Source organism: Pristiophorus japonicus, chromosome 5 (genome assembly GCF_044704955.1).
Source record: "Pristiophorus japonicus isolate sPriJap1 chromosome 5, sPriJap1.hap1, whole genome shotgun sequence".
Lineage (NCBI taxonomy): Eukaryota > Metazoa > Chordata > Chondrichthyes > Pristiophoridae > Pristiophorus > Pristiophorus japonicus.
In genome coordinates this window covers 249035359-249060828 of record NC_091981.1, presented here as the reverse complement: position 1 = coordinate 249060828, position 25470 = coordinate 249035359, and the positions used below count along the sequence as shown (strand labels likewise).

The following is a 25470-nucleotide window of genomic DNA, read 5'->3' as shown; positions in this document are numbered from 1 at the left end:
ATGTAGCCAAGTTTGCTGCTGATACAAAGATGGGTGGGAAAGCAAGTTGTGAGGAAGACATAAAGAATCTGCAAAGAGATATAGACAGGCTAAGTGAGTGGGCAAACATTTTGCAGATGGAGTATGATTTGGGAAAATGTGAGGTTATCCACTTTGGCAGGAAAAATCAAAAATCAAATTATTATTTAAATGGAGAGAGATTACAAAATGCTGCAGTGCAGAGGGACCTGAGGGTCATTGTGCATGAAACACAAAAAGTTATTACTTGCTGTACCTGAATAATCAGGAAGGCAAATGGAATGTTGGCCTTTATTGCAAGGGGGATGGAGTATAAAAGCAGGGAAGTCCTGCTACAAGTGTACAGAGTATTGGTGAGATCACACCGAGAATACTGCATACAGTTTTGGTATCCTTATTTAAGGAAGGATATACTTGCATTGGAGATAGTTCAGAGAAGGTTCACTAGGTTGATTCCTGCGATGAAGGGGTTGACTTATGAAGAAAGGTTGGGCCTATACTCATTGGAGTTTAGAAGGATGAGGTGTGACCTTATTGAAACAGACAAGATACTGAGGGGGCTAGACAAGGTAGATACAGAGAGGATGTTTCCACTTGTGGAAGAATCTAGAACTAGGGAGCATAGTTTAAGAATAAGGTTCACCCTTTCAGAACTGAGATGAGGAATTTCATCTGAGGATTGTAAAATCTGTCAAATTCTCTGCCCTAGAGAGCTGTGGAAGCGGGGTCATTGAATATATTTAAGGTGGAGATAGACAGATTTTTGAACGTTAAGGGAAGTGGAGCTGAGACCAAGATCAGATCAGCCATGACTTATTAAATGGTGGAGCAGGCTCGAGAGGCCAAATGACCTATTCCTATTTCTTACGTTATCATTTATATGTTGGACCTAATAAATTGAACCCTAAAACATATTTTATAAACAAGTGTAATGGTTTATCCAAGGAAAATGTTGAGCCTATTGAGGACCTAATGGAAATCTTCATGTAGAGATGGAGGACATGGCTAAAGTATTAAGTGAGTACCTTGCATGTGTCTTCGCAAAGGAAGCAGATGATGTGAAAGTTGCACTAAAAGAGGAAAGTTGGTAAGTGACTTGGTCTGGATGGGATGCATCCTAAGTTGCTGAAAGCAGCAAAGGTAGAAATAGCAGAGGCACTGGTCACAACCTTTCAATCCTCATTGGATACAGTAGAAGCCGGAGGGTTGCTAATGTTATGCCACTATTCAAGAAAGGGAAGATAGATAAACCAAGAAACTACAGGCCAGTCAGCCTAACATCGGAGATGGGGAAATTATTGGAAACCATTATCAGGGGAAAGGCATGGTTTAATCAAGGAGAGCCAGCATGGATTTGTTAAAGGCATATCATGTAACTAACTTGATTGAATTCTTTAAGGTAACAGAAGGTTGATCAAGGTAGTGCAGTAGATGTATATATGGACTTTTGGAAAGCATTTGACAAAGTACCACATAGGAGGCTTATTAAGGAGATGGAAGCCCGTGGAATTAGGGGAAAGTGGCAGTATGGATACAGAATTGGCTCAGTGACAGGAAGCAGAGGGTGGTGGTCGATGGATGTTTTTCGGACTAGGAAGTGGTTTGCAGAGATCTCCAAGGGTCAGTTTTGGGTCCATTTCTCTTCAAATTTTATAATTGATACATGGGTGTAGGGAATTGCATTATAAAGTTTGCCGATGGTATGAAACATGGCAACATAGTAAATAGTGGTGAGGGTAGTTGTAGACATAAGGATGACCTAGACAGGATGACTAAATGGGCAGAAGCATGGCAGATGGAGTTCAATGCACTTTGAGAGGACTAATACGGAAAGAGAAATACCATGAATGGCACAATTCTAAAAAGTGTAGATGAGCAGGGAGACCTTGTTGTCCATATATGCAAATCCTTAAAAGTGACAGGGCAAGTTGATATAGTGGTTAAAAAAGCATATGGGTTACTTGGGTTTATAAATAGAGATATAGAATATAAAAGCAAAAGGATCATGCTCGAACTTTATAAATCACTGATTAGGTCAGCTGAAGTATTGTGGACATTTCTGGGCACCATAAGTCAGGAACGATATAAAGGTCTTGGAAAGGGTACAGGTTTATCAGGATGCTACCAAGGATGATTGACTTCAGTTATGAGAAGAGGTTGGAAAAGTTAGAACTATTTTCTCCTTGGGATAGGGACGGTTAAGAGGTAACCTAATGGAGGTGTTCAAGTTGAGAGGTTTTGATTAGAGGAAAATTATTCCCTCTGGCGATAGGGTCCACAACCAGAGGTCATAGATTTAAAATCATTGACACAAGTTCTAAAAGGGAGATGAGACTTTTTTTTCCCCAGAGTTGTCAGATCTGGACTGCTGTTCCTGAAAAGTTGGATGCCGATTCTATAAATAATTTTAAAAGTGAGTTGGACAGGTACTTGAGTATGAGGAACTTGGAGGGTTACAGGAAGAAAGCAGGTTAGAACATAAGAAGTAGGAGTAGGCCATACAGCCCCTCAAGCCTGCGCCGCCATTCAATAAGATCATGGCTGATCTGATCATGAACTCAGCTCCACTTCCCCACCTGCTCCCCATAACCCCTTATCGCTCAAGAAACTGTCTATTTCTGTCTTAAATTTATTCAATGTCCCAGCTTTGACAGCTCTCCGAGGCAGCGAATTCCACAGATTTACAATCCTCAGAAGAAATTCCTCCTCATCTGTTTTAAATGGGCAACCCCTTATTTTAAGATCATGCCCCCCCAGTTCTAGTCTCCACTATCAGTGGAAACATCCTCTCTGCATCTACCTTGTCAAGCCCCCTCAATCTTATACATTTCGCTAAGACCACCTCTCATTCTTCTGAATTCCAATGAGTAGAGGCCCAACCTACTCAACCTTTCCTCATAAGTCAACCCCTTCATCCCCGGAATCAACCTAGTGAACCTTCTCTGAACTGCCTCCAAACCAAGTATATCCTTTCATAAATATGGAAACCAAAACTGCACGCAGTATTCCAGGTGTGGCCTCACCAATACCTTATATAGCTGTAGCAAGACTTCCCTGCTTTTATACTCCATCCCCTTTGCAATAAAGGCCAAGATACCATTTGCCTTCCTGATCACATGCTGTACCTGCATACAATCCTTTTGTGTTTCATGCACAAGTACCACTGTACTGTCGCGCTGCACTGTGGCACTTTGCAATCTTTCGCCATTTAAATAATAACTTGCCCTTTGATTTTTTTTCTGCCAAAGTGCATGACCTCACACTTTCCAACATTATACTCCATCTGCCAAATTTTTGCCCACTCACTTAGCCTGTCTATGTCCTTTTGCAGATTCTTTGTCCTCCTCACACACTGCTTTTTCTCCCATCTTTGTATCGTTAGCAAACTTGACTACGTTACACTCAGTCCCTTCTTCCAAGTCGTTAATATAGATTGTAAATAGTTAGGGTCCCTGCAGCACCCCACTAGTTACTGTTTGCCAACCAGAGAATGAACCATTTATCCCGACTCTGTTTTCTGTTAGTTAGCCAATCCTCTATCCATGCTAATATATTACCCCCAACCCCGAGAACTTTTACCTTGTGCAGTAATCTTTGATGTGGCACCTTGTCAAATGCCTTCTGGAAGTCCAAATACACAACTGCTCTTTCAAAGAGCCAGCACAGGCACAATGGGCCAAATGACCATCTTCTGTGTTGTAAGTTTCTATGATTCTATGATATTGTAATTTGTCATTTTTGCTGAATAACTCCTTGCACTGATATTAGCTGATTGTATTATAGATTATATCAGCGGGTATTTTTAAAAATATTTCGTAATATCTGACTGCACCCCAAATCTACCCCCTCACTTAACCCTACACTTCTGCTGGGAAGCTGGAATAGTTTAGTCTATAAATTGCTCTTTGGAGTGAATCACTGAAAAGGAAAGGAACATGAAACCTCCTGTCAAAATCTAGTGGCCTGGCTGTGACACATATTTGGGTGGTTAAATTTATCTAATTCGAGTGTCACTTGAAGTTGAGATTAAAACTGACCTCTGCTGGAATGACATCTACCACTTGAACTCCTTAGTTGGGTTCTTGATTTGAAGCTTGACATAAGGTTTTGAATTTTTTGAGACATCCCTATGTACAAGCTGCAGCCAGTTTGGATGATCAGCGTGTAGCCAGTTCTAAAAATAAGTGCAATTTCAAGTGCAATCTTATTTCTTTATATCAGTCTCAAATTTATTTCCTGAAGTACAATATGTCACTATACTTCAAGGGAGGAAGCATACCATTTAGATGCCATTACAAATCCCTGTTAAAATGTTCAAGAACAGAAAATATTAAATATCAACACTACAGGAGTAGCAGCTGTTTAATATACATTTTTATTGTGAAATAATCTTATTGCGGAGGGATGTGGTAAGAACATTCATGGCAATCAAAGGGGAAGTGGTGTAGTGTTGTGGGTCGCGGTAGCCTCAATGAGCAGTGCCGTGGAACCAAGCTGGGTGTGAAGGAATGTGTCTGAAGATACTGTCTGCTCTGATTAGAATCTTGTGCTTTTCTAGCCAAGAATACCATGGCGTGTTTTGCTCCAGATGAGCTGTGCTGTTTGCGTACAGCTATTTCTGATTACAAACCTTTGTCAGGATAAATTCTCAAGTTGGTTAGACAGAAACTTGATGATATTGTGTGTTTAAACCCTTTCTCTCCAAAAATAATCATCCAAAATTTGTTTGGAAGTTTGGAGTTTTACTGAATAAGAACTTGATTTTTTTTGTAGTGTCAGTGGAGGGTTGGCTAATAATGCTGAAGTTGGAGACATTGGCTTCTTGCCTTCATCTGTTAAAGGTAGGTCATCCTCAAGATAGAGGTAACCACAGACTCATTACTTCAGTGTGTAAGCTAGAAGTTAAGGGAGTATTTTGAATGTATTTTCAGTAGAATGTTAGGTATGTTCAGAATGATGCAACAAATAATCTGTATTGAATGGTTGTGAGTGTGGTGTTTATGTTCCTGAGCTGCAGTAATTGTTCCCAAACCATCTTTGTTTACATAGCATATGCAAATAAACAACTTGTGGATTAATAGTTTGCAGTGAAGAACAGATGAATGGTATTGGAAATGTATGTGGCACAGAATTTGTGGTCGGCGGCAAAGCAAAGGCGTTCGCCGCTGGCCCCAAAGAAAACTGCCCACAGAGATCTCGCGATTTCTTTGAGAAGTTTGCCTTTTTCGACACGCGTGTGATTTCAGTATAAAGTAATGGGGAATCCCTATCGCGCTCAGCTATGATGTCAACAGTCTGTCCTAGCAGCCAATCACATTGCTGAATTCTCACAGGAAAGCAGGAAATGAAAACCTATTTTTCCCCCCCACATTTTAAAAAGGACGCGACTGCTGCCAATGAACCAGAAGCGGTCTGCGCATGCATGATGCCGGTTTGTCATGGGAGCGGGTTTGTTTTTTTTTAATGTTTTTCATTTAAGCTGGAAAGGGAGATGGGTTGTTGAGAAAGCTGGGAAAATTTTAATAAGTCGTGACCCGAGTGGGCTGATGAAAAAGCTAGGAAAATTTTAAAAAGCTGAGAGGAGTGGGCTGCTGAGAAAGCAGGGAACATTTTTTTTAAATCGTGAAGGGAGCGGGCTGGTGAGAAAGCCGGGAAAATTTTTAAAAGCCGGGAAGGGAGCTGGCTGGTGGAAAAGTGGGGAGCCAGAGCACTTCTCCGTCGGTTGCGGTGTACGTTATTTAAAAAATTTGGGACCTGACCGTTATGCACAGAATGCTTCTGCACAGCTCATGGTCTACAGGGCTGTAGTGTTACCCGCCCTCCTGTATGGCTCAGATGTGGACCACATACAGTGGACACCTCAAATCGCTGGAGAAATACCACCAAAGATGCCTCCGCAAGATCCTGCAAATCCCTTGGGAGGACAGACTCTTCAACGTTTGCGTCCTCGACCAGGCCAACATCCCCAGCATCGAAGCACTGACCACACTTGACCAGTTCCGTTGGGCGGGCCACATTGTTCGCATGCCTGACGAAGACTCCCAAAGCAAGCGCTCTACTCGGAACTCCTGCACATCAAGCGAGCCCAAGGTGGGCAGAGGAAACGTTTCAAGGACACCTTCAAAGCCTCCTTGATGATGAAATGCAACATCCCAACCGACACCTGGGAATTCTTGGCCAAAGACTGCCCTAAGTGAAGAAAGTGCATCCGAGAGGGCGCTGAGCACCTCGAGTTTCATCGCCAAGAGCATGCAGAAACCAAGCACAGGTAGCGAAAGGAGCGTGCGGCAAACCAGACCCACCCACCCTTTCCTTCAACGACTGTCTGTCCCACCTGTGACTGACTGTAATTCCCGTATTGGACTGTTCAGTTACCTAAGAACTCATTTGTAGAGTGGAAGCAAGTCTTCCTCGATTTTGAGGAACTGCATATGATGATGAGTTTGTTGGCAGGAGTCATTCAGTTTTTAAAATGTTAGAGCAAAATAAAGATTAAGGCTCTTATGCGGGATACGGTAAATATTAAATATGAACAAATTTAAATATTTTAAGTTTCATAAATTGTAATTATCATAATGGAGAAATTTGATACTCCACAAAATTAAAATTAGTTTTTAAGGGCTGTAACATGTGTTAAGCAATCAATTTGCTGTTAAAACCCCAGGTACACCTAATCCAACAAGGCCTAACATTTAATGGAGTATTTAACAGCTATTTTACTGCGGATAAGCCCATATTTACAAGGATGATATCAGAAATGCAAAGGTATACATATGAGGAAAGAATAAACAGGCTGTGTCTTTTTTATCTTTTTTTGGGGGTGGGGGGGTGGGGCGCGGAGAGAAAGAAGGCTGAGGGGTGACCTAATAGAGGTCTTTCAAATTATGAAAGGTTTTGATGGAGTGGATCCAGAGAGCATGTATCCACTTATGTGGAAGAGCATAACTAGAGGCCATTGATATAAGATGGTCATCAAGAAATCCAATAAGGAATTCAGAAGAAACTTCTTTACCCATTAGTGGTGAGAATGTGGAATTCGCTATCACAGGGAGTGGTTGAAGCGAATAGTATAGATGTATTTAAGGGGAGGCTAGATAAGCATATGAGGGAGAACGGAATAAAGGGAAAGATGAGGAGAGGCTCAAGTGGAGCATAAACGCTGGTATGTACTAGTTGGGCCGAATGGCCTGTTTCTATATCCTATGTAATCCTATAAGTTTTTGTCAGTTTTACTCATAGATGTGCATTACTATAAACACACAAGCTGTTGCCTAAATTGTTTCTTGAGGGTGATATGTGGGACTGATTTGCAAAAGGGATCCAATTACTAGGTGATTAATGAGTGGGGATAATTTGGACTAATCCAATGTTGTGTTTCTAAACGTGAATTAGTTAAAACTAGCTGGTATACCTGCTATACAACAGGTATAGATGAGTTTACTCGGGAGGTAAGAATTGTTCTTTTGAAATATTGCTCCTGTAGCATATGCATTATTTTCAATCAATCTTTTCTCTCTTCTCCCACTCTCCCTCTGTTCAATAAAAATACTCTCAAAACGTATTCTCCATTAACAGTACTGTTACGCTTTCTCTCTCTCTCTCTCTTCTGGATATTCATGGATCATGCAGGTGACCTGAGAGATGTAAATGACAATAGGTGAATACATAATATTCTCCTCTATTCTCACACTTGTAGTGATAGGTAATTCCCTTCCCCAAACCTTTCCTGGTCCTATAGCTCCCCATTGAATCTTTATTTGAAATAAATTAAGCAGAACTAATCCCCTTTGAAATTACCTGTGACTTTTTATGCATTTGGTAGCCCAATGAGATTGCATAGCAACATGCATAAGTCATCTCTCTTCCTCCACCCCATTGGACTGTGACCCATCACTAAGTAATGCATTACAAGACTGGGCTTTATCATTTAGTAGACAGATCTCCAGTTACGATTTTTTTTCTTGCTGTATGATTCCAGCATATAACTATTTAACATTTGTACTGTACAAGTACCTACCTTTGGAACTGCACAGGAAACGGATCAAAGGTCTGAATTTCCTGTGTAAATTAGTCCATTTTTATTACTTTTGAATGTCAGAGTATTCTTCCAAGTTTAAGAATATCGGAATTATAAAAATAAACGCTCAGGAATTTAGTATAAAAAGTTCAAAATACTGACTGAATACCTAATTCACTTCAGTTTTGCTATACATTTTATTCCATGATGTGTACCAATTAATGGTCAACATCTGGAAGGGAAATGATAAATTATTAGTTTCACTGCTTGCTTCATTCAACAAATGTTAAGAACAGAATGATACCCGGACTTCAAGGGTTAAATTACGAGGAGAGATTAAACTAATGTCTTACTGCAATTACATAGGGCCCTGGTGAGACCACACCTGGAGTACTGTGTACAGTTTTGGTCTCCTTACCTAAGGAAGAATATACTTGCCATAGCGGGAATGCAATAAAGGTTCACCAGACTGATTCCTGGGATGGGGTGGGGGGTTGTCCTATGAGGAGATTGAGTAGACTAGGCCTATATTCTCTAGAGCTTAGAAGAATGAGAGGTGATCTCATTGAAACATACAAAATTCTTATAGGGCTTAACAGGGTAGATGCAGGGAGGATGTTTCCCTGGCTGGGGAGTCTAGAACCAAGGGTCACAGTCTCAGAATAAGGGGTCGGCCATTTAGGAATGAGATGAGAAATCTCTTCACTCGGTGGTGAATTTTTGGAATTCTCTACCTGAGAAGGCTGTGGATGCTCAGTCGTTGAGTATATTCAAGACAGATTGCTAGATTTTTGAATATTAAGGAAATCAAGGGATATGGGGATAGTTCAGGAAAGTGGAGTTGAGGTAGATCATCAGCCATGATATTGAATGGCAGAGCAGACTCGAGGGGCCGAATGGCCTATTCCTGCTCATAATTATGTTAAATTAGGGTTGTATTCCCTCGAATTTAAACGGCTAAAGGGTGATCTGATAGAAGTTTTCAAGATATTAAGGGGAATAGATAGTGTAGTTAGAAACTATTTCTGCTGTTTGAGTATTCTAGGACTAGGGGGCATAGTCTAAAATTTAGACCCAGACCTTTCAGGAGTGAAATTAGGAAACAATTCTACACACAAAGGGTGGTTGAAGTTTGGAACACTCTCCCACAAACGGCAATTGATACTAGATCAATTGCTAATTTTAAATTGGAGATTGATGGCTTTTTGTTAACTAAAGGTATTGAGGGATATCGGCAAAAGGTGGGTTATATGGAGTTAGGTCGCAGATCAGCCATGATCTCATTAAATGGTGGAACAGGCTCGAGGCGCTCCTGTTCCTATGTTCCTAACAGGAGTAGGCCATTCAGCTCCTCGATCCTGTTCCGCTATTCAATGAGATCATGGCTGATCTGTGTCCTAACTTCATTCACCCGCCTTGGCTCCATATCCCTTTATACACTTGGCTAGCAAAAAAAGTCGATTTCCGGTTTTAAAATATTAATTGAGCTAGCGTCTACTGCTTTGTGTGGGAGGGAGTTCCATACTGCTACCAACCTTTGCATGAAGAAACGTTTCCTCACTTATCTGCTGAAAAACCTGGCTCTGGTTATAAGATTATGTCCCCTTGTCCTAGATTCACGTACTAGTGGAAAATGTTTCAATCTATGTTATCAATTCTTTTCAAAATCCTAAAACCTCAATTAAATCACACCGTAACCTTCTATATTCTAGGGAATACAAGCCTAGTTTATGTAAAACCCTGGTACCATTCTGGTGAATCTGCACTGCACTCTTTCCAAGGCCAATATATCTTTTCTAAGGTTGAATAGTTTATGGGGTTCCCTCCCCATGGTTTGTTTAAACTTTCTCCATCTTTAGACTGGCCAATGTTGGTTTTGATACAAGATGCATTCCAGACAGAAATTATTCCATTGTATTTTTTTAAATACTAAAACATTAATGTAGTTGAATTTAAATCAAATGATCCCCAGTTACAGTTCTTCAATTCTTAATCTCCTCCTTTGTCCTTTTTCTTGTCTTCCCCCACAATCCTAGTAAGCGGGAAATTTATTCTGGCTTTGTCTACTTTTTACCCCAAAATAAAAATGCTGTTTTATTAGAAACACTTCAAAGCATTGCAATACTGACCAGCTGTTGGTATCATGAATGGTTTTCTGTCAGCCTTGGCCTGCATTGGTTGGTGCTGCTTAGTTTTTTTGAATGCTAATTTATTTTTTCTTTACAGCTGCTAAAGCAACAACATAATCAAAAAGAAGCAGACATCATCCAAACAACCCATCATTCCAAGGCAGTGTGAACTCTCCAACTAAGGATTATTTTCACAGGATTATTTTTGAAAAATTAAAAAAAAAAACTGGCCTGTACAGCTCCACCCTTGGCAGAATCTCCTTACTGGTCTCCTTGCAAAACAAGAGTGCAATGTAGGCGTCTTGCAAATAACTACATGTGATTTAATGTGTAACTCCATTGCACAGTACATTGTCATTCATGTCTTAAATTTAGTCTGCACTGTGCCAAGTTGAATGTACGTTGTTGCAGGAAAACTTTAGCAGAAGCGTTGAAGCCTAATTTGTGTACATTTCATTGTTTTAGGATTTGTGAAACAATGTCGCCAAGTAGATTTGATAAGCTTGTTTTACAGTGAAAAATGATTTGGAGGAATGCAGCTATATCACCCTTGTGTAAATTAAGATAGTACTTGAAGTTTTTCTTGAAATGGATTTTTTTTTGGTTTGAGATGAAGAGGAGTAGTACAATTTGAATACTGAAAGTGCATTCATGACAGTATGTGGTTAGAGCAGAGACCTAGGGTAGTACAGAAAAAAAGCTGCTAATGTTAAAATACAGGAATGTTTTGATGAGACTGTTTAACATGAATATATTGCATTGTCCGACACAGGTTACGGGAAGGACCGATTCACCTATGCTAAAATGCATTGGCTGACCATAAATGTGAGAGAAAATGTTAAACGGCATTATATTGAGAGATGGAACACTCAGCAGCATCTCCTGTCCAGATTCTTGCCATTGCTTTTTGTGGTAAACTAAGGATCAGTATTTCACCAATGGGCTCATTATACAACAAGGCAGAATTATTAAAAAGAGTACGAGTTAAAATATTGCACTTTTACTGGTTTTATAATGGGTTTCAGTTAAGTGCAAACACTGTTAGTTTAAAATAGTTTTAATTGATAAAATGATTGACAACTGCCCAATGCTTGTTGAACATTTTGTCCTCATCTAGTGTTTTTTTTAAATCTTTGATGCATGCTATTGATCACCTCACTCACTGGTAGCCAATGAAATGCAGCATGGCTCTCAAAATATAGTCACAAGTAGAAAAGCAAAATAGAAAGCAAATTTGCAGAGTACCATTTTACCATAACTGGGTCTTTCGAGAAAAGTTTGAAGTACTCAATGTTAATGCCTGCCAACCTCTAATGCCACAAAATACTGGTGTTGATTCTAACCTGTGTGTCTTTTTAAAAAAAAAACATTTTATCTACAAGGTAACTCTGGTTCTACTCTAGCACTTACCCAGAATTCACATTTACAGCACAAAAGGCTGGTTATTAACATAAGTGGGGAAATGGCAAGGAACAGAATGAATGATGCATGAGATCAGATAACTGGGTGAGGTTCCATTATTAGAAGAAATGAGGAAGCAATATGCAGTGATGAAAAAAATTTCAATGCAGTGTCTCCAAGGACCCAATCTAAACCTGCTGTAAACATTGTTGAGACATATCTTGAAGTGGTACAGCCCCTAAAACATCTCTTTTGCATGTCATTTGTAATTTCACAAAAATACAGATCTCTGGTTGTCGCTTCAATAAGGATTACTCATGGAGTGATATAGGCAGAAGGCTGTTCTGTTCAGTTTATCCTAAACTTAATAGATTAAGCCTTGTGACAATGTAATGGCCAAGACTATTTGATGTGTGAATAAGTGAATTCATTCATGTGCAACAGAAAATGCACTTTACAAGTTGAGTAAATAGCCAAATTGGCAGGTAGTGTAGATGGTTTTGTGCAGCCTGAATACATGACTGGTAATATACCTTTTTAAACCAGGTGGTGTTTATTATTTTGGCATTGCATATTATATCCTTCAACCTCCCAATTTTTCCGTTTTTTTTTACTTCTCACTTACTAGAGGCTGATCAACGAATCAGCCAATAAAGCAACTGTGAGGTAAACATAGTGCTGAACATACTTCAACCACTAGTGAAGGTTAATTGTATCTGGATCCTTTTCATTTCAGAGTTGATCCTACTTGGATTTGATGCTCTTGACACTGATCAACCAATCAGTGCATCAGGACATCTGATAAAAGGCCATACAGATGCTGTAATAATAGGACTGATATAAACATCTTTAAATGAGATTATCTTTATTTCTAAAAATAATGCCATTCACCGTGTGGTTTTAAAAAAAGGAAATATATGGACCATAAGACTTGGCTTCTTATAAACAAACTCAATTGCTTTTGTAATTTTATTGTCTTGACTATACTATAAACAATCTGATTTTGCATATTTACTTGTTAGACTTTCTGTTCAGACAGTGGTTCGGTATATTAGTAGGTCATGGACGTGCCTAACACTCAAAATTGGCCAGTAGGGGCAGTCACTGCACTGGAGACATTACTGGTTTAAGGTCCTGTTTCTTGATATTGCAATTTCAAATAAGCGACATCTGCATCAAAGTTGCCATGGCAAATCATCTGGACAGGACTGCACGCTGGATGTTGAATATAAATTTATTCTCATTTGTTGAATAGTAAATGCCTTGCTGTCCTGATTGCATTGCAGTGTACTCTTCAAGTGCTTATTGTAAGCTTGTTCCTCAGATCTTGTAGAAATGAATGGTTTTAAAGCATAAACTCGATTGAATAAAAACCTAGTATTTATTCATGGATATCAACTAAATTATTTGCATAATTTAAACAATGCTTAGGAAATTACTGTAATAGTTCTAAATTTGACATGAGGTGACACTAAGGTTTCCGCCTGTGGAACATGGTGCAGAATAAGTCGGACAGCAGAAGGCACATAAAATTCTGTTTTGGTTAAGCCATCATTTAGTTTTGACTGACTGCATGCTGTAAATGTATTTGTGTTTAAATAAATGACTTTTGTCTGGGAATTCAGTGAACTTTTGAGTAGAAATATTTTTTATAAAAAAACACTTCTCAATCCAATACACCCCCAATGATTGCTTGATTATAAAATACAAAACCAACTTTGTACCAGTTTGCATGGAAGCACAATGTACAGTACATCTGGTCACTTGGACCAAATTGTCCAACTGAAGATACAGAAAGTAAGTAGAAGATACATATGAAAAAAGTTAAGTCCAGTTAATGAACATTCTAGCCAGCTTTTTGCAAATTAAAATACCAATGATAGCTAGTACTCTTGTGACTTGAAAGTTTGTTAAAACTGATGCCATAATGAAAGTGAGTTACATTTGTGGCATGGACTAATTCTTCCTTCATAATATTATATACAAGTTGAGTGCAAAAAAATTACACTTGTTTTGACTGAGAAATTTATCAATTAATCATTAACCATTGGAATATAGCCCTATTTTAATTTATTATTGGAATATTTGACATTTTTTAATTGCAAATGACCAAGTTTTTTTTTGTTTGTAACTGTCACTAGATCATGTCCTTTTCCATTCTGAAAACTAATATAGCATAGAACAGATGAGTAAAGTGACCATGAAATACCATATTACTTGCAGAACATTCTGTATTTTATTACAAGCTGGCAGTTGAGTAGAATTTTATTTTATTTCCTGCTTTTCTCCTCCCCACCAAACAAAAAAAATTATCTGTGTCATATCTGCTGGTAGGACCCTGCAGTGAATTTTGTTAGACTGGCTCAGCTCAACAGTGGCCATATACATCTGATGAGGGAGATGTTACAAGCAGCATGTAGGAAAGGTTATTCTACCACTGATTAGCTGGAATCCTGATTTCACAAAATCTTTAGGTAAGGTTATTTTAATCAATTTATAACAAAGCAACATTGCAGTCCTGCAAGTAAAACTGTACAACAATATGGTGTCCATTGTGACTCCAAGTGTGTTCAATTAATCTGCATTATTGAAGAAGACAAGGTGTAGGGAAATTGCATATACGTTATACTGGACAGACTTCATCTGCCATTTAATTACCTAAAGGAGAATTGCTGAAAATTAAACAAAAATAGAAAATGAGGACTTGATCAACTGAGTGTTAAGTATTTTTATTAAGCATATTTGGAACAGCAATGTTGATTTCTGTATGTTATCAGAGTTTGAAAAGCTGAGGATTCCATTCTAAATTTGCTGCATGCATGTTTTAAAAACAGAAATACTGACATTTATTTAATTATGTGTACAAGTTTTCTGATATAGCAGAAACCCCTCCTGCCAGGTGTCACTTCTCTTCCCCACAAATCACACCAGCCTCAACCGAGAAGACAAGCAAAAAGAAAAGGTAGAAACAGCAATTTGCAGATGACTGTCTGATAAGAGGAAAGGGAGCACCACATCCTCAGATTTAATGTGTGCAATGCCAGAGGAAATCCTTTAGTTACAAAATAAACAAGGCAAAATTCAATGCAAAGTTTCACGTCACACCAGTGGGAGGTGAATTGGAGTTAGTGCTACAATGCTCTAGCACAAATTCTCTGGCCTTTATTCTTTTCCAGTGCAGCTCCCTGCTGAATGCATTTGGCTGCAGTTGACACTGATTTACAATCTGGTAAATACAGGTTGTACTTCTCCAGTCTGGGACATCCCTGGTCTGGCATCAGTCCTGGTGGGGGTGGCATCCATTGAGGTAATAATTTACCGCGTGCGGCGGCTCGGCCTGGAAATCGGCACAAGACCATCAGCAGGCCGGGGCCATTAGAGGGTGCAGCGTGCGGCGGCATACCACTGCAGGAAAGCAATGGCTGACTGCATGCGGGCAAGTACAGCAGGAGCGACGAGGTCAGGGCGAAAGAGCAGCAAGAATTCGTAGAGGAATGTGATCGGGGCCCAGGGAAGGCGAGAGTTCGGAGTCCAGAAGAGGCGAGGGCCCAGGGGCAGCACGGGCCAGCTCACACTGAGATATATGTGCGCACTAGGTCAGTGCAGCAGAGCTGGTCTCCACTCGCCCTGATTAATCCTTGCCACTGGACCAAGACCTAGCTCTGTCAAGCCTATGTGGTGGTGAGGAGACTACCGCTTCCACCAGTCTGGATTGTTGTCAGCAGCATTGTCACCAGTTGACCTCCCGTAGTTCGGAAGATTCTCGTCAGTCACTGGTCAGGTCCCAAAGGTGCCGGACCAGAGAGATCCAACTGTACAGCAAAATATATTTCTAGCACAGTTTGTGATAAGTGTTAACTACAGTGTCCCTAGCCTGACCTTTTCAGTTCTTGTGGATTGGCCAATGTGACAGTCTCGTGGTTTAAGTTCTGCATTTCAAAGCCGTGCTAAGGTTGAGACCCGGGATTGTTCCTGATCCTGAGAGGTCTTCGTTCAAGTATTAAGTGTGGTTTCTAGAGGTTTGATGGCTTCGAGAAAGGGTGGGCAATTATTTGGGCTGGAGGGCCACTGAACAAATTCTGGTGAACTGTTCAGGGCCTCCCACCAATGTTCCAGCAATCGCCTGGTCCCGCGTAGGTCACTCCCCAGCTGTTGCCGCAGGAAGAGATACGGCACAAGCACATCTACATAGTGGCAAAAATTGTTAGAGGAAACTTTGCATAAGCATAAACATAAACGTAAATTCAGATAGTAGTCCGATGCTATCTTACATAAACATGTATTTGATACTGCTTAGAAATGAATCAAAAATAAAAGTTGAAAATGGTATCTTCTGGTCTCTGTAAATCAGTGCTGTGAAATAGAACTGCACCCTCTGGAGCCTGTGTCCGTATCAATTCCCCACCTCGTCATCCTTATGTCCCTCTAGAAAGATTACTAACGCCATCCCAATTGCTGCCAGATGAGAACTCCCCTGCCGTCATACTCTGAATACCGGGAGAGAAAAGATGCAGCGCCGGTCACTTTCTCCGGTAAGAGTTGTGGAGCTCAGCAGCTGTGATGACACTCTAAAATGGATAGGGCATCTTTCAGTACGCCGTGCATTCTGGGTACAAATGTCAGCCATTGGGGCCCAGAATCACGAAATGGATCCTTTTAAGATCGGGCCAGGGGGCATCGCTTTTGAGAATTATTCATTTGAATTACGTATTACTATGGTTTTTCCTTGGCTGCAATTCAAGTCTGTGTCTGACCCATGAGAAGTGAAAGTGGATAGACGAATGTACAGCTCAAGCTCGGGTTCTATTTCTGTCCCATGCAGTGGGCCGGATATAATGACTTAGCGGGCCGGATATGGCCCGTGGGCTGTATTTTGCCTACCATTGGCTTAGAATCACTCATAAAACCTTGGGTCACTTGCTCCATTACTGCTCTAGGTGTCATGTTCAGAATAACTCCACAAGACTGCAATACTGTAAGCTCAAACTGTTGTGACCATCTCTTTAATGTAACTCCAGAGTGAGGAAGCAGCATGATAGACTGCCTTTTATACCTGCTTGCCCAGGGTGTGCAGATGACTCTTGGGTCTCCCGCAGGTGCACCCCTGGTGGCAAGTCTTACACACTAGTTTACATACATAACACTAATCATAGTCACTGTTGCTATTCTCTGCTGGAAGAGGGACAGACCCAGTTACTGGTCCATGCATCGTTATGTGATTTAATTGCAATGATGTAAAAAAAAAAACTGATTGTAGTTTGATAAATCTTAATTATTGCCATATGACTAAAAGTCAGTCAATTACTGCATGGTAATTCCTGGGGGTGATGAAAGCAATAATTGTAATGAATTAAAATTGATTTGTGCGTAAATAAAATCAGTAATTCACAGCAGTGCAATTAAAAACATTAATTCAGATGAAACTCTTAACCTTGTGTTGTAGCAGGAGTCCAGTCAAATCCCCTTCACCTCAACTCACTGTTCCCCCTCCACCTGAAGAATAATCTGTATAACCATCCAGATGGATTATTGGGTGATCTCGGATAAGTCCAGTTTTTTTAATAGCAAAAGTGTAGAAGCAGACACAGGGACTGAACCCCTAACTATCTGCATAAAATGTGGGTGGTTGCCATTGGTTAAATCTCCAATGGATGGAACCAGACTCTAAAGTTGTATTGAAGTCAGCTGCTTTATTTTAAGACATTATAACACCGCTATTCAAGAAAGGAGGGAGAGGGAAAACCGGGAACTAAAGGCCAGTTAGCCTTACATCAGCAAGCAATAAGGAAGGCAAATGGCATGTTGTCCTTTATTGCAAGAGGGTTGGAATATAAGAGTAAGGAAGTCTTGCTACAATTGTCTTAGGGCCTTGGTGAGACCACACCTGGAGTACTGGGGCCTCCTTATCTAAGGAAGGATATACTTGCCTTGGAGGCGATGCAACAGAGGTTCACTAGTTTGATTCCAAGGATGAGCGGGCTGTCTTATGCTGAGAGATTGTGTAGAATGGGCCTCTATTCTTGGAGTTTAGAAGAATGAGAGGTGATCTTATTGAAACATACAAGATTCTGAAGGGGATTGACAGGGTAGATGCTGAGAGGTTGTTTCTCCTGGCTGGAGTGTCTAGAAGTAGGGGACACAGTCTCAGGATAAGGGCTAGGTCATTTAAGACAGATGAGGAGGAATTTCTTCATTCAGGGTTGTGAATCTTTGGAATTCTCTTCCCTTGTGGTTGCTGAGTCTCTAAATATATTCAAGACTGAGATAGATTTGTGGGGTCATGGGGAATCCAGGGATATGGAGATCGGGCAGGAGAGGGGAGTTGAGGTCGATAATCAGCCATGATTTTAGTGAATGGTGGAACAGACTGGAAGGGGCCTTATGGCCTACTCCTGTTCCGAGTCTTAACATAATATCTGTAACCCAAGATAAATGATATTGGCTTGATAGATGCAGTTACAATAGACTCCCAAATGCTGGGAAGTACACCCAATTGAAGTGTCAAAGGCAAAAATATTTTTGGAGAAAATATATTTTATGCCTTAAACACTTGTACCTCCTTCAAATTTTCATGTGCTTATGAGGGATGATTTTCTGTGGCTCCATGCATAGTGATGAGCCTTGTTAGATGGGAATGCAAGTCGCAAAATTTCATAGCTCTACTTCTGATGCACACTTCATCCAACAATCCAGCAAGCTTCCACCAGAAGTGTTGCCTCACAAAATTTCCTTCCAATACAAATGAATGAATTCAGGCTGATCTGTGCTCTGACACTCCTTGCGAGTGTTGTTTCATAGAAAATAGGTGCAGGAGTAGGCCATTCGGCCCTTCGAGCCTGCACCGCCATTCAATAAAATCAGGGCTGATCGTTCACCTCAGTACCCCTTTCCTGCTTTCTCTCCATACTATTGTGTTCCTAACACAGATGAGGCTGCACACAGGGAGGTTAAAGTTACAGTGACCTCAGTCTTTAATAAGACACTCCAGAGTGAGGAACGGGTCTTAGGGGCTGGCTTATATACAGTGCTCCCAAGGGATGCTGGGATCCTTGGGACTTCAGGAGATGAGCTCGCTGGTGGTGGAACATGGGAGTGCATGCTTTACAGATACACATCACTCCCCCCATCCCCCATCCCCCATCCCCCCCCACAAAGTGAAAACTATTTACAAGGTGAGGTGGTCGGGAGCCTTTCTTTCCCTGGTGGACCGCCTCGGTACAAATGTCTGTTCTGGTGTGGTGTTGGCCCTGTAGGGCTGCTAGGTGAGCCTGGCCTTGCTGGGCTATTGGGCGTGATGGGTTTGATTTCCTGGTCCGGGGTGGTGTCGTTGATCCGTTGGGTGTGTGTTGTGCGCTCGAAAAAGGTGGTGTCTGCTGTGGGTTGTTTAGGGCAGTCTGTGAACCGCAGCCTCGTTTGGGCCAGGTGCTTTCTGCAAATTTGTCCATGGTCTAGTTGGACTACGAACACCCTATTCCCTTCTTTAGCTATCACCATGCCCGTGATCCACTTGGGACCATGTCCATAGTTTAGCACATACACAGGGTCATTCAAATCACTTTCCTGTGACACAGTGGCGTAACCATCGTTTACATTTTGTTACTGCTGCTTGCTCTCGACCTGATCATGCAGGTTGGGGTGAACCAGCGAGAGTCTGAATTTAAGTGTCCTTTTCAGGAGTAGCTCAGCCGGGGCACCCCTGTGAGTGAGTGGGGTCTCCTGCGGTAGCTGAGCAATACTCGGGACAGGCGGGTTTGGAGTGAGCCTTCTGTGACTCGTTTAAGACAGCGTTTGATGGTTTGTATTGCCCGCATAAAGGAAAGCGGTCCTCCTCACGGTCTGCGGGGCATCGACCGACAGCCTCATGAAGAATCTTCTGGCTCCAGAAAATCCACAGATAAGTCGTATGAGGAGCTGTGTACACTGATTCGGGAGCATCTTAACCCGAGGGAGAGCGTGCTGATGACGAGGTATCGATTCTACACGTGCCAGCGGTCTGAAGGTCAGGAAGTAGTGAGCTACTTTGCCGAGCTAAGGCGACTTGCAGGACAATGAGAGTTTGATGGCTACCTGGAGCAGATGCTCAGAGACTTTTTTGTACTGGGCATTGGCCACGAGACCATCCTACGAAAACTTTTGACTGTAGAGACACCGACCCTCAGTAAGGCTATTGCGATAGCACAGGCGTTTATGTCCACCCGTGATAACACCAAACAAATCTCTCAGCACACAAGTGCTAGCAATGTTCATAAATTAACTGGAACTGTGTTTGCGAGCAGAAATGTACAGGGCAGAACCCACGAGTCTGCAACTGCCAGCAGGCCTCAGGTGACCCAGATGACTGAGTCCCCAACAAAGGATGAATGCAAGGCAATTCACACCTTGTTGGCATTGTGGAGGCTTCCATTCAGCTATTCATGCCGCTTCAAAGGGTATGTTTGCAAGAGCTGTGGAACAATGGGGCACCTCCAACGAACTTGCAGACGAGCTGCAAGCTCTGCAAAAAACCTGCTAACCACCACGTGACAGAGGAAGATCGGTCCATGGTGAATCAAAGCAATTTCGAACCTCAGAGAGAGGAGGCAAATGCTGAAGTACACTGGGTGCACACATTTTCGACGAAATGTCCACCTATAATGCTAAATGCAAAATTGAATGGCTTACCCGTAGCCATGGAATTGGACACTGGCGCTAGCCAATCCATCATGAGTAAAAAGAAGTTTGAGAGACTATGGTGCAACAAGGCACTCAGACCAGTCCTGAGCCCCATCCACACAAAACTGAGAACGTACACTAAAGAGCTCATCACTGTCCTGGGCAGCGCCATGGTCAAGGTCACCTACAAGGGCACAATGCACAAACTGCCACTCTGGATTGTCCCGGGCGATGGCCCCACACTGCTTGGAAGGAGCTGGTTGGGCAAAATCCGCTGGAACTTGGATGGCATCTGAGCGCTATCACATGTCGATGAGGCCTCATGTACCCAGCTTCTTAACAAATTTCCTTCCCTTTTTGAGCCAGGCATTGGAAACTTTTCTGGGGCGAAGGTGCGGATCCACTTGGTCCCAGAGGCACGACCCATTCACCACAAGGCGCGAGTGGTACCTCGTGATGAGGGAGAGAGTGGAAATCGAGCTGGACAGGCTGCAACGTGAGGGCATCATCTCACCAGTGGAATTCAGCGAGTGGGCCAGCCTGATTGTTCCAGTGCTCAAAAGTGATGGCACGGTCAGGATTTGCGGCGATTATAAAGTAACTATTAATCATTTCTCGCTACAGGACCAAAACCCGCTACCTAAGGCAGACGACCTGTTTGCGACGCTGGCAGGAGGCAAGACGTTCACCAAGCTCGACCTGACTTCGGCCTACCTGACGCAGGAGCTGGAGGAGTCTTTGAAGAGCCTCACCTGCATCAACACGCAGAAGGGACTGTTCATCTACAACAGATGCTCGTTTGAAATTCAGTCGGCTGTAGCAATCTTCCAGAGAAACAGAGAGAGCCTACTCAAGTCGGTACCACGCACGGTGGTTTTTCAGGACGACATATTGGTTACGGGTCGGGACACCGTCGAGTACCTACAAAACCTGGAGGAGGTCCTCCAGTGACTGGATTGCGTAGGGCTGTGGCTGAAGAGGTCGAAATGTGTATTCATGGCAACAGAAGTGGAGTTTTTGGGGAGAAAGATCACGTCAGACGGCATTCGGCCCACAGATGCCAAGACAGAGGCTATCAGGAACGCGCCCAGACCACAGAATGTCACGGAGCTGCGGTCGTTCCTGGGACGACTCAACTATTTTGGTAACTTCCTACTGGGGTTAAGCACCCTCTTGGAGCCCCTATATATGTTATTGCGTAAAGGTGAGAACTGGGTATGGGGGGAAAAAACCAAGTAATTGCTTTTGAGAAAGCCAGAAACATTTTATGCTCCAACAAGCTGCTTGTATTGTATAACCCGAGTAAAAGACTTGTGCTCGCATGTGATGCATCGTCGTACGGAGTCGGGTGTGTATTACAACAAGCTAACGTTGCAGGGAAGTTGCAACCTATCGCCTATGCTTCCAGGAACTTGTCTAAGGCTGGGAGGGCCTACAGCATGATTGAGAAAGAGGCATTAGCTTGTGTGTTCGGGGTAAAAAAATGCAACAGTACCTGTTTGGCCTCAAATTTGAGCTGGAAACTGATCACAAGCCCCTCAAATCCCTGTTCGCTGAAAACAAGGGGAGAAATACTAATGCTTCAGCCCGCGTATAAAGGTGGGCACTCGCGCTATCAGCGTATAACTATACCATCCGCCACAGGCCAGGCACAGAGAACTGTGCCGATGCTTTCAGTCGGCTGCCATTGCCCACCACAGGGGTGGAAATGGCGCAGCCTGCAAACTTGTTGATGGTGGCGCAGCCCGCAGACTTGTTGATGGTCATGGAAGCGTTTGAAAATGATAAATCACCTGTCACGGCCTGCCAGATTAGGACTTGGGCCAGCCAAGATCCTCTGCTGTCCCTAGTAAAAAAACTGTGTACTGCATGGGAGCTGGGCCAGCATCCCCGTTGAAATGCAAGAGCTAATCAAGCCGTTCCACCGGCGAAAGGACGAGCTGTCCATTCAGGCAGACTGCCTGTTGTGGGGTAACCACTTAGTGCTACCCAAAAAGGGCAGGGAGACGTTCATCTCGGATCTCCACAGCACACATCGGGTATAGTAATGATGAAAGCGATAGCCAGATCCCGCGTGTGGTAGCCCGGTATCGACTCTGACTTGGAGTCCTGTGTACGGCAATGCAGCGTGTGTGCTCAGTTGAGCAAAGCGCCCAGAGAGGCACCACTAAGTTTGTGGTCCTGGCCCTCCAGACCATGGTCGAGGATCCATGTCAACTATGCAGGCCCATTTCTCGGTAAAATGTTCCTGGTGGTGGTGGATGCTTTTTCAAAATGGATTGAATATGAAATAATGTCGGGAAGCACCGCCACCATTGAAAGCCGGAGGGCCATGTTTGCCACCCACAGCCTGCCTGATATACTGGTCAGTGACAACGGGCCATGTTTCACCAGTGCCGAATTTAAAGAATTCATGACCCGCAATGGGATCAAACATGTCACCTCGGCCCCATTTAAACCAGCCTCCAATGGGCAGGCAGTATAAACAATCAAACAGAGCCTTAAACGAGTCACAGAAGGCTCACTCCAAACCCGCCTGTCCAGAGTACTGCTCAGCTACCGCACGAGACCCCAATCACTCACAGGGGTGCCCCCGGCTGAGCTACTCATGAGAAGGACACTTCAAACCAGACTCTCGCTGGTTCACCCCAACCTGCATGATCAGGTAGAGAGCAAGCGGCAGCAACAAAATGTAAACGATGGTCGCGCCACTGTGTCACAGGAAATTGATCTGAATGACCCTGTGTATGTGCTAAACTATGGACATGGTCCCAAGTGGATCGCGGGCATGGTGATAGCTAAAGAAGGGAATAGGGTGTTCGTAGTCCAACTAGACAATGGACAAATTTGCAGAAAGCACCTGGACCAAACGAGGCTGCGGTTCACAGACTGCCCTGAACAACCCACAGCAGACACCACCTTTTTCGAGCCAGCAACACATACGCAAAGGATCAACGACACCATCTCGGACCAGGAAATTGGACCAGGAAATTGAACCCATCACGCCCAACAGCCCAGCAAGGCCAGGCTCACCCAGCAGCCCTGCAAGGCCAACAACATGCCAGCCCAGTGAGGGCACAGCCAACACACCAGGACAGACATTTGTACTGAGGTGGTCCACCAGGGAAAGAAAGGCTCCCGACCACCTCACCTTGTAAATAGTTTTCACTTTGATTGTGAGGGAGAAGTGATGTTGTCTATCTGTAAAGCATGCACTCCCATGTTCCGCCACTAGGGAGCGCATCCCTTGAAGTCCCAAGGGATCCCAGCATCCTTTGGGAGCACTGTATATAAGCCGGCCCCTAAAGCATGTTCCTTACTCTGAAGTGTCTTAATAAAGACTGAGGTCACTGTTACTTAAATCTCCCTGGGTGCAGGCTCATCTGTGTTAGAAATACAACATGGACCACATACAGAAGGCACCAAGTCGCTGCAGAAATACCAACGATGTCTCCACAAGATCCTACAAATTCCTTGGGAGGACAGACGCACCAACATTAGAGTCCTCGACCAGGCCAACATCCCCAGCATTGAAGCACTGACCACACTTGATCAGTTCCGCTGGGCAGGCCACATTGTTCACATGCCAGACACGAGACTCCCAAAGCAAGCACTCTACTCATAACTCCCTCACGGCAAACGAGCCAAAGGTGGGCAGAGGAAACATTAAAAGTACACCCTCAAAGCCTCCCTGATAAAGGGCAACATCCCCACTGACACCTGGGAGTCCCTGGCCAAAGTCCGCCCTAAGTGGAGGAAGTGCATCCAGGAGGGCGCTGAGCACCTCGAGTCTCATCGCCGAGAGCAAGCAGAAATCAAGCGCAGGCAGCGGCAAGAGCAGTCCCACCCACCCCTTCTCTCAACGACTATCTGTCGCACCTGTGACAGAGACTGTGGTTCTCGTATTGGACTGTTCAGCCACCGAACAATTCATTTTAAGAGTGGAAGCAAGTCTTCCTCGATTCCGAGGGACGGCCTAATGATGATGATGATGATGATTAATGTGCCAAAACCCTGTGGCAATACAAAATGCACCTCGGAAGGTTGAGAGGATGGGACTCATTGTATCAACTCTCTTACTGTTGCATGAACTGAATGAGGGAAACCACTGCATGAGGGGATATCATTTGCCAGTGCAAAGAATCCTCAGGTGCTATATGTAGATACATAGAAAATAGGTGCAGGAGTAGGGCATTCGGCCCTTCAAGCCTGCACCACCATTCAATAAGATCATGGCTGATCATTCACCTCAGTATCCCTTTCCTGCTTTCTGTCCATACTCCTTGATCCCTTTAGCTGTAAGGGCCATATCTAACTCCCTCTTGAATATATCCAATGAACTGGCATCAACAACTCTCTGCAGAAGGGAATTCCACAGGTTAACAACTCTGAGTGAAGAAGTTTCTCCTCACCTCAGTCCTAAATGGCTTACCCCTTATCCTTAGCCTATATCCCCTGGTTCTGGACTTCCCCAACATCGGGAACATTCTTCCTGCATCTAACCTATCCAGTCCCGTCAGAATGTTATATGTTTCTATGAGATCTCCTCTCATCCTTCTAAACTCCAGTGAATGCAGGCCCAGTCGATCCAGTCTCCTCATATGTCAGTCCTGCCATCCCGGGAATCAGTCTGGTGAACCTTTGCTGCACTCCCTCAATAGCAAGAATGTCCTTCCTCAGATTAGGAGACCAAAACTGAACACAATATTCCAGGTGAGGCCTCACTAAGACCCTGCAGTAAGACCTCCCCGCTCCTATACTCAAATCCCCTAGCTATGAAGGCCAACATACCATTTGCCTTCTTCACCATCTGCTGTACCTGCATGCCAACTTTCAATGACTGATGTACCATGACACCCAGGTCTCGTTGCACCTCCCCTTTTCCTAATCTGCCACCGTTCAGATAATATTCTGCCTTCGTGTTTTTGCCACCAAAGTGGATAACCTCACATTTATCCACATTATACTGCATCTGCCACGCGCTTGCCCACTCACCTAACCTGTCCAAGTCACCCTGCAGCCTTCTAGCGTCCTCCTCACAGCTCACACCGCCACCCAGTTTAGTGTCATCTGCAAACTTGGAGATATTACACTCAATTCCCTCATCCAAATCATTAGTGTATATTGAAAAAAGCTGGGGTCCCAACACTGAGCCTTGTGGCACCCCACTATTCACTGCCTGCCATTCTGAAAAGGATCCATTTATCCCGACTTTCTGCGTCCTGTCTGCCAACCAATTCTCTATCCACATCA

At 43.2% G+C, this 25470-nt stretch overlaps 1 protein-coding gene across 1 annotated transcript in view; it reads left to right on the top strand.

Annotated features, from left to right (window-relative positions):
* The window catches only part of LOC139264664 (kinesin-1 heavy chain), a 125970-nt gene extending 112776 nt beyond the window's left edge, over positions 1-13194 (top strand). The window contains exons 26-27 of the mRNA XM_070881533.1: positions 4792-4859; positions 10262-13194. Of these exons, the coding sequence (XP_070737634.1) occupies positions 4792-4859; positions 10262-10281 (88 nt within the window). The 3' untranslated portion in view covers positions 10282-13194. The remainder of the gene's footprint in view (positions 1-4791; positions 4860-10261) is intronic.
* Positions 13195-25470: the final 12276 nt, after the last annotated feature.